This window comes from Solanum tuberosum, unplaced genomic scaffold, assembly GCF_000226075.1.
Source record: "Solanum tuberosum cultivar DM 1-3 516 R44 unplaced genomic scaffold, SolTub_3.0 scf00031, whole genome shotgun sequence".
NCBI classification, from domain to species: Eukaryota; Viridiplantae; Streptophyta; class Magnoliopsida; order Solanales; family Solanaceae; genus Solanum; species Solanum tuberosum.
Window position 1 is genome coordinate 547,171 of NW_006238957.1, and position 10,554 is coordinate 557,724.

Genomic DNA, 10,554 nt, shown 5'->3' on the forward strand with positions numbered 1-10,554 from the left:
AGCATCCATTCTGTCAATCACATTTGCAGGCATTGGGAAAACTGACATCATGTATGTAGGCATGGCATCCAACACACTGTTGATGAGAGTAACTCTTCCACCTAGAGACAAATATTTGCTTTTCCAATTCACTAGCTTCTTCTCACATTTCTCCAGAACATTGTTCCATATGCCTTTTGACTTGCTCTTATCCCCCAAGGGCATGCCAAGGTACACTGTGGGAAGTTCTCCATCTTTCCCCCCAGGATATTTACTAACGCATTTATGTTGGGCATCTTATTAATGGGGTAAATGAAACTTTTCCCCCAGTTGATGTGTAATCCTGAGATGGCTTCGAACAATATCAAGATGATTCTTAAATACTTTAGTTGGCATCTCTCTGCATCACAAAAAATCAGGGTGTCATCATCATATTGCAAGTGTGATATGGCCAGGCCCTGTCTATCATTCATGTTGGCATTGAAACCTCTTATCCATCCTTTCATTTGGGCTGTTCTGAGCATGTCATTTAGTCCTTCCATTGACAGAATAAAGAGAAAAGGGGATAGGGGGTCCCCTTGTCTTAATCCTCTCTGAGATGAGAAGAATCCAGAAGGAGATCCATTTATCAGAACGGAAAACTTCACAGTCGTGATGCAGAATTTCATCCATTTTCCACCAAAACCCATATTCTCCAAAGTCTTCCAGAGGAATCCCCAGTGAAGGTGATCGTAAGCTTTTTCAATATCTAACTTACAAAGGATCCCTGGGACCTTGCTGATCTTTCTGACATCCACACACTCATTTGCAATCAAAATTGCATCCATAATCTGTCTGCCTTTTATAAAGGCCAATTGCTGAGCATCCACCAGCTTGGAGACTACTTTCTTGAGCCTTTCGGTCAGAATTTTTGATAGGATCTTGTAAATGCTTCCTATAAGGCTTATGGGTCTGAAGTCCTTCAACTCCTTTGCCCCAATCTTTTTTGGTATCAGTGCTATGAAGGTCGCATTGAAGCTTTTTTCAAAAAAACTCTGAGCATGAAAGTTTTGTACTGCTGCAACTACTTCTTTGTTGACCACATCCCAACAAGCTATGAAAAATGCCATGGTGTAACCATCAGGACCTGGTGCTTTGTCCCTAGCACATGCCATAACACAATCCATTATTTCCTTTTCACTGAACTGTTCTTCTAGCATGATGTTATCCATCTCATTCACCATAGTACCAGATCTGGCACTAAATTGGGGTCTCCATCTTTCTGTTTCAGCGTATAAGTTCTGATAAAACTTAATGATTTCTTCTTTGATCACTGTTGGTTCCCCTGTGCATTCTCCATTGACAGACAACTTGTCAATGTTATTGTACCTCTTGTGACAGTTTGCAGTTCTGTGGAAGAACTTAGTGTTTCTGTCCCCCTCTTTTAGCCACAAAGCCCTGGACCTTTGTCTCCAAGCGATTTCTTCCCTCTTTGCATTTTCTTCAAATTCAACTGTGATAACTGCTCTCAAATAAATCTCATCATCTGTCAATTGCCTTTGGTCTTGAATCCCATCTAATTCAGCCAATTGATTTAGAATGCTTTGTTTTTGCAGTCCCAAATTTCCTTGTCTTGTTTTACTCCACTCTTTGAGTTTATCTTTCAAGTATCTTAGTTTACTTGCTAAGATAAAGTCTGGCCTTCCCCTAACATTGAATGAGTCCCACCAATTCTTCACCATCTCTTTGAAGTTTTCAGTTTGTAACCACCAGTTCTCAAACTTAAAATAAGAGTTTGATTTTTCCCAGTTCCCGCATTCTAAAATCAACGGACAATGATCAGAAATAACCCTATGCATAGTTGATTGTTTGATGTTTCTGAAGGAAGTCTCCCATTCTTCTGATATCAAAAACCTATCAAGTCTTGCTGCAGAGTCATGTCTTTCCCCTCTCTTCCACGTGAAGTTGTCTCCTACTAGCTGAGGATCTGCTAGCTCCATATCTTCAATAAAATCTGAGAAGTCTAACATAGCCTTAATGAATCTGGTACAATTTCTTTTTTCTGAAGGAAATCTGACTATGTTGAAATCACCCCCGACCACCCAGGGACCTGAAAAAAGCCCTCTCACCGATGCTAGTTCCCACCAGACCTCTTCTCTCTCTTCTCTGTCGTTTGGCGCATATACTCCAGACATGTGCCAGCTGAAATCCATTGTTTTTCCCATGAATTTGCAAGTGATGCAATAGACCCCTACCTCGCATATTTCCCCCTCCCAAACTCTACCATCCCAGTGAATGAGAATGCCCCCTCTTGTACCAATTGCTGCATCTGAGCCGAGTGTCTTTCGAAAACAGTCTCTCTACCTCCACTAGGTAGTGTTAAGGTCTGCATACATTCTACCCTCCCTAGACCCCACTTGTGGGATTTCAATGCATATGTTGTTGAGTCCGGAGCCAAAAGGGCAACAAAATTTTTCGAAAATTCCAGAAGGGCAACAAAAATTTTTATCAAACCAAAAGGGCAACAAATTTAGACGCCGTTCAATTCCGTTTAAATCAGGGTTTCCGCCGCAAGGCGTGGATACCCATGCGACTTGTAAGGCGCAACAACTTTTAGCCTTGTAAGGCTCAGCCGCCATGAGCCTTACAAGGTGCATGGGTGACTGCGTTTTGCAGCTTTTTAAAAAAATAAAAATGAAAAAAATTGGTTGTTTTGTGAATTGAGTTGCTAGTTATGTTGATGACTTACTAATTGAATTATTTTTAATATTGTGCCAAGAGTACAAGAACCATCCAAGTCTGCCAAAGAGAAAAAAGTTCATTAACTCCACTTCTTCATTCAATTATTTTTAGGTCCCATAAATTAATTTTCGTCGTGTAACTCGTGACACCACTTATTAGGTAGGTAATCAAATAAATTCAAGTTATGTTTCTTTAGGATAAAAAAAAGTTCTTTATTTCTTTGCCTATCCACTTATTTATGTATCATGATTGTATCATGCTTACACAGTAATATTAGGACTTCACGTTTGTTTTTACTTCATCCAGGAAATTACTGACGATTTGGCGAATACTTTTTCCGTTTCAATTTATTTGACTTGAAGTAAATAAATTTTTAACTTTTTGGGTTCATTTGACAAAATTCTATTGCCATTTGGAGATGTTTAGGTCGGCACATCCATCATTAAAATACCGAAACGCGCTTAGAGAACCTACAAGACGGCTGGCCGAGATGTGATGGCTTGGGTTCGAGTTTTGGATATGAAAAAATTCTTAATAGAGAGCGTTTTCTTTCAAATAGAACCTTATGCAGTGTAAATCTAAATTAGTCGAGCCTCAATTTACTCTATGAATTACAATAATTAACACTTAGTTCAAAATTCAAATTTATTTTAAATGAACTCAAATTTAAACTATAAATTCCAAATAACATTAAGCTTACTAATTTGACAAAATAACAATACATTTGACAAACTCATTCTAACATCTTTAAGCCTTTCTGAAAAATCTTTAGTCATGTATTTTTTTTTTTTTAAATTCTTTCAATGCCTAGTTCCTTCTTATAATGAACTAAGACACATCAATGCTATTTCTTTATTTTTATTTATAATAAAATCCCTTTTGTAGTGTGTGATAAAAATAACTACAATTTCGACCATTAAACTGTTTCTCCTAAAATACTTGTCATATTATTTTTTGTGAAAAGAAATTAATTAATTAGTGGATTCAAAAGTGTGTTGTTTAAGTTTGATCAATGAAGAATTTTGTCAAAGTCAACAAAGCATTACATATATACAAATCTGATCCAAACCCCATCTCCAAAAACATCATTATGCACAATTTTCACCATTTCAAAATCCAATAAACTGCCACACGAATTAATAATCGAAGGAAATGTATAATTATCAGGCTTAAAAGTCTAATGCTTTAGACCATAACCCATTATGGGTCATGGCTCTAATGATAGTATTCCATAAGTAAACATTCTGGGTAGGCGAATTTATGCGGAAAATAGATAATGAAGAAGCAGGGTCTTTGAACTGGGAGTACTTCGAAATGAGTTTTCCACAGAAAAATGTTGATTGATGTTGGCCTGAAACTACTATGAGAGAATGAACTTTGTAGAGATCAGTTAGAAGATAATGCTCTTAAGATTAAAGAATGGAAGTCTAGCAACTCAATTCACAAAACCAAAAAAAAAAAAAAAGCTGCGAAACGCGCGGACACCCATGCGCCTTGTAAGGCACATGGCGGTTGAGCCTTACAAGGCTAAAAGTTGTTGCGCCTTACAAGTCGCATGGGTATCCGTGCCTTGCAACGGGAACTCTGATTTAAACGGAATTGAACGGCGTCTAAATTTGTTGCCCTTTTGGTTTGATAAAAAGTTTTGTTGTCCTTTTGGAATTTTCGAAAAATTTTGTTGCCCTTTTGGCTCCGGACTCGTATGTTGTTGTTGTTATTGTTCTCTTCTCCATTGTTTTCAGTAGGGAGTAGGGATTCCTCACTGTTGTACTTGCTTTATATACTTGATTTTTGAGATGCTTTACTTGAGATGAGGACTATCAAAAACAACCTCTCACCTTCTCAAGGCAGGGTGAGTCGGTAAGGCTACGTACATACCACCCTCCCCAGTCCACTTGTGGGATTACACTGGGTATGTTGTTGCTTGTTGTTGGGGTTGAGATAGCACAATTTCTTATCTCTTTTCCTTTATATTTTGATTTGAGGGACTCATTCTGAAAGTAGCATTGGAGAAGATATAGAGGCCTTTACAGTGGGAATAACTAAGAGACTTCAGCATTCAGCCAATATCTCACATATCATACAAAAGATACTCTAATTTTCTGTGAGCTGATGAAGACAAGTCAAATTTATTAGCTTGTCCTACTTGTCTTTGAAGCTGTCTCTAAACTATGATCTGGCATAGAGAATGATGTACGGAACATACTTTGTCAATGTTTTGATTTCTTTCCTTGGGGACAAACACAAAGCTACGACCACTTGGAATGGGATTCTGGAGAAGTTTGAAAAGAAACTGTCAACCTGGAAAAGATGGATTTGTCACCATGAGGGTAGACAAATGCTAAACAGTGTATTCGACAGTATCTCAACTTACATTATGTATGTATTTCCTATTCCTGAAGTAGTAAAGAAATTGGATAAAATCAGAGGAGATTCTTATGGGAAGGAAATAGGCAAGAACTTCCATGTAGTAAAATGAGAAAGGTGATCAAAGGGAAGAAAAGGGACCTAGGGATCAAATATAAAGATAACAAAAAATAGTTTCCTTCAGAAATGGCTATGGAGTTGCAATCTAGATCAAGACAAAGTATGGAATGACCAAACCAAACATGATATTCTCAATCCGTGGTACACCCAATGTTGCTTGTACTACATGTGATGTTGGTTTATGGAAGCACACAAGAAGCCAATGGGAGGATTCTTAATCAGAACCATTTTGAAATAAGCAATAGATGAGGCATATTTCCGTAAGAAGAATTCCCTGACGGCCTTGCAACTACTACTGATGCCAGAGGGAGATGAATCTTAGAAGGAATTGCCATGACTGGGTAATTGACATGTGCCTCTTTGGTCAAGAAGCTAGATATGACAAAATTGTCTTCACAAACTGATTCTTTGAGATGGGTTGCAGATAGTAATGGAATCTTTACTGTAACGACTTGCTAAACTTCTCCGAAACAAAAGACTTCCCCTAACATGATTTCGCCTTGGAGTCTTGGAGATAAGCAAAGCACCCCTGAAGGTAGACTATTTAAGCTGACATCAGTTCACTGTGCTCAGCTCACAATCCAATCTTCAGAGGAGGGGGATGGTCTTATGAAGCAGCTGTATATCTGTTCTAACGATATCAAGAACAGAAATTACTTATTTTTACACTGTTCAATTGCTTCACAGTTATGGAACACATCAAAAATATCTTTAATACCATGTATGCGATGCCAAAATCTCTCAAGTTGCTTATCGGAGTTGGTCCATCCAAAAGCTTGACAAGTGATATCGAAAGGTTTGGAGTACAATTCCAGCAAGCATTTCATTGGTGGTATCAAAGGAATGAAACACTAGGAGTCATTTGGTTGTTGGTTAGAGAAGAGCTATTCATGTATTAAAACTTGCGCAACTTTATACATTGTTTGGTAGCAAAAATGAGAAAGCATAATACCCGCCTAGAATCTAGTATAAATTGTACAATGTTTGGATGATTTTTTTCTCTTTCACCATAAAGCTCAACTAGGTGCTATTTCCAGATTTATATACAATGTCAAGGACACGAAAAATGAAGTCAACACAAAGATTAAAGGTACACGGAGCATACCTGAGGGTATGATGCTTGTTTCTTCAGGAATTCCATTTGAAAATTTAGTTTCCCTTTTCTGGATGCAATGACTTTTCCGCACAACTCTCTAACATGGAGTAACTTATTGCTCCTTGACTTCATGCATTTCCCTTTGTCTCTCTCCTACAGTGTAAGAAGGATTCAGTTAAATTAGCACCCTAATTGAAGGCAAAGAAAGAAAAATGCAGTCTGGTTCACCAACTGTAAAACAATATTTTCCAAGATAAATGTGAATATCAAGCTTGGAAAACCTGGTGAAAATGCCTCTATAATCAAATACACATCAAGCGACAGAGGGAATGCAATAATAGTTCCTTCATTATGACCAAGTAAAAAGATGCAAGTGGCCACAATGTCTCTCTGCACGCAATAATAATTGGTTACATGCATATGACCCTCTCCAGGGCGAGGGCACCAGAATATACAAGCTTAGTGCACTAGCCCAAACTTATATGCTTGAAATTCACATGGAAAATACCATTTGATAACAATTCGACACAGAGAAATTAAAGTGTTCCAGACATGTTATTTAGTTTGGGAAAAGGCACGTGCTTTATACACTAATGACATATCTCGATTCTATGATGTGATATCTCGGATGACCAACTTAAAGAAACAAGAATCCGATATGTCTACTTACTTGGGACAAGTACAGGCAGTCATGGAGGAATTTGAAACGTTGATGCCTATAAATACAAACGTGGAAAAGCAACATGAGCAAAGGCAGACATTGTTTCTAGTTCTTACACTTGCTGAACTTCCCAAACCAAGCTCGAGCAGATTGTTTCAGACCATAGAGTGACCTACGCAATCGACATACAAGGCTACTAGAAATTCAGTAGTTTGGCATGACTCGTAATGGAGCTGATCATTCTGTGTTTTATCGGCATTCTGCACCAAGTCGATGTATCTATTTGGTTGTTTACGTTGATGATATTGTTATCACCGGTAATGATCAAGATGGTATCACCGATTTGAAGCAACATCTCTTTAAGCACTTCCAGACTAAAGACCTTGGCAGATTGAAGTATTTTCTAGGTATTGAGGTTGCTCAGTCAATAGGTCTACATCTCCAGTTGTAGTGCCACCACTACTAACTTATCATCGCCGTCCACGTCCATCCCTAGTCCCAAATGATTCATGTCATGTGCCGGACCCTGCTCCTACTGCGGACTTGCCTCCTCCTAGCCAACCGTTTGCACTTCAAAAGGTATACAATCCACTCGAAATACTAACCCACATTATACCTTCTTAAGTTATCATCGTCTATCATCACCCCATTATGCCTTTGTGTCGTCTTTGTCCTCTATTTCCATTCCTAAGACTACAGGTGAAGCACTTTCTCATTCTGGATGGAGGCAGGCTATGGTTGATGAGATGTCTGCTTTGCATAAGAGTGGTACTTGGGAGCTTGTCTCCCTTCCTGCAGGTAAATCTACTGTTGGATGTCGTTGGGTTTGTGCAGTCAAAATTGGTCCAGACGGTCAGGTTGATCGACTTAAGGCTCGCCTTGTTGCCAAAGGGTATACTCAGATATTTGGGCTAGATTATAGTGACACTTTTTACTCCTGTGGCTAAAATAGCATATGTCCGTCTTTTTCTATCTATGGTTGCCGTTCGTCATTGGCCTCTTCATCAGTTGGACATTAAGAATGTTTTTCTGCATGGTGATCTTGAGGAAGAAGTCTATATGGAGCAACCACCTGGTTTTGTTGCCCAGGGGGAGTCTAGTAGCCTTGTATGTCGATCGCGTAGGTCACTCTATGGTCTGAAACAGTCTCCTCGAGCTTGGTTTGGGAAGTTCAGCACAGTAATTCAGCAGTTTGGCATGACTCCTAGTGGAGCTAATCATTCTGTGTTTTATCGGCATTCTGCACCAAGTCGGTGTATCTATTTGGTTGTGTACGTTGATGATATTGTTATCACTGGTAATGATCAAGATGGTATCACCGATTTGAAGCAACATCTCTTTAAGCACTTCCAGACTAAAGACCTTGGCAGATTGAAGTATTTTCTAGGTATTGAGGTTGCTCAGTCTAGATCAGGTATTGTTATTTCTCAACGCAAGTATGCCTTAGACATTCTTGAGGAGACAGGAATGATGGGACGTAGACCTATTGACACTCCTATTGATCTGAATGTTAAACTTCTTCCAGCACAGGGGAGCCACTTAGTAATCCTGAAAGGTATAGACGACTCGTTGGAAAATTGAATTATCTCACAGTAAATTAGTAAGAGGTAATTTGGTGTCATGGAAGAGTAAGAAACAGAATGTGGTTGCTCGATCTAGTGCAGAATCAGAATATCGAGCAATGGTGACAGCAACTTGTGAGCTAGTTTGGATCAAACAGTTGCTGGGAGAACTAAAATTTGGCAAAATTGATCAGATGGAACTTGTGTGTGATAATCAAGCGGCTCTTCATATCGCATCAAATTTAGTGTTTCATGAAAGGACTAAGCACATTGAGATTGACTGTCACTTTGTCATAGAAAAGATACTCTCAGGAGATATTGTTACGAAATTTGTGAAGTCAAATGATCAGCTTGGAGATATCTTCACCTAGTCCCTCACAGGTCCTCGTATTAATTACATCTGTAACAAGCTAGGTACATATGATTTGTATGCACCAGCTTGAGGGGAGTGTTAGAATAGAAATAAGTATTTTCTACTTAGAATAGGAATAGGAATAGGAATAAGAATAGGAATCCTAGTTAGAAAGGGATTCCAATGTAGTGTCTATAAATAGGGTCTCTATGTAACAATTTAGATGCACAATTCAATAATATTTTTCCCATATATTTCCCACAATTGCAAATATTAACAATTGCATCATTCTCCCAGTAAAAGAATCTGTTTTTAAGATTTCTCTACCTGAGTGTTTGCTATTACTGCATCATATTACATAATCCTTATTGTTACCAATTAAAAGCAAGCCCATTGGTACTTTTGTCTTTCTTTCTTTTCCCCCAAAACAATGCAATATAAGCTTTAAAAAGTTTCATGGATAAGCTACACTCATGATGCAAACAGTGTAACATAAGGTCTCAATATTACATAAATTCAGGATGTAACCAGCTTAAACTCTTAGGGGTCGTTTGGTAGTTGGCTACAGTTATGCAGATATTAGTAATACATGAATTAGTCACGAGGAAATTTATGTATTATTTTACACAGGAATTAGTTGTGCAGAGATTAGTTGTTCATGAATTTGTTATTCCATCTTCATAACTTATACATGTATTAATTATGCAGGTTTCTAAATTGCAAATGAAATACCATATTAATTTTATACATAGTCATAATCAACTACCAAATTACCATAGTAATTTTATACATACTCATAATCAACTACCAAATACCGTATTAATTTTATATACAGTTATAATCAACTACCAAACATGGTATTACTTATACAGGATCAAAGACATGTATAATATTTCTTAGAATCAGCTACCAAACAACCGCTTACAAAAATAGGTGATAATTACCTTAGTAGAGACTATAGGTGAAGGCGATTTTCGTTTCTTAGAAGAACCAGGAATCGGACCCTTAATAGGGAAATATCTGTTCTTTTCCGCATCATAGTAAAATCCAGGAAGCTCTGAAAACACACAAAATCTTAACTTTTCTCAAAAATTAATTAGTAATGATGAAAAAGGGATTGAGGTGAAGAAATAAACCTTTGGGCATCTCTTATACTTTGCAACAAAAGAAACCGATCCACAGAGTAATGAGTTCAACTCTGCAACTTTTGCCGCCAGAGGAGAAAGAGAAGAGCTTGAATGAGTAAGGCGGGGCGGGCTGGGGAATAGGGTCATTAGCACCAATGGCCCAATTGGGATTTTTGCCTCTTAAATTTGCAATCTTTAATAGGAAAATCACATAAATATGTTATATTAAAAAAAAATATTTATCATCTATGATAATATAATTTTTCTAACTAAGGCTGTGTTTGGTATGAAGGAAAACATTTTATATTTTTCAAATCAACTCATTTTCTTTAAATTTAAGGAAAATGACTTTCATTCAAAACTTAAGAAAAACATTTTCCAAAACTCTCTTCCAACTTCAAATTACAATTTATTTTTTTTGAAAAAAATAATTTATTTTGTCTCTGCCCTCAAACCACCCCCAAAATAAAATAAAATTTAAAGCTTGTTTTTAGAAAACGTTTTAACATCAATTTTTTTACCCCACCCTCACCCCTACCCCTAGCCCCCTACCACCACCACCACCACCA

The 10,554-nt window shown here is 37.7% G+C and overlaps 1 protein-coding gene across 1 annotated transcript in view; it reads right to left on the reverse strand.

The window, feature by feature from the left end:
- LOC102599554 (DDB1- and CUL4-associated factor 4) overlaps positions 1 to 10,145 on the reverse strand; it is a 24,120-nt gene extending 13,975 nt beyond the window's left edge. The window contains exons 1-3 of the mRNA XM_006341832.2: positions 9,995 to 10,145; positions 9,803 to 9,915; positions 6,293 to 6,436 (exon numbers count right to left, since the gene is read on the reverse strand). Coding sequence (XP_006341894.1) covers positions 6,293 to 6,436; positions 9,803 to 9,915; positions 9,995 to 10,004 — 267 coding nt within the window. The 5' untranslated portion in view covers positions 10,005 to 10,145. The remainder of the gene's footprint in view (positions 1 to 6,292; positions 6,437 to 9,802; positions 9,916 to 9,994) is intronic.
- Between the last annotated feature and the right edge of the window lie 409 nt (positions 10,146 to 10,554).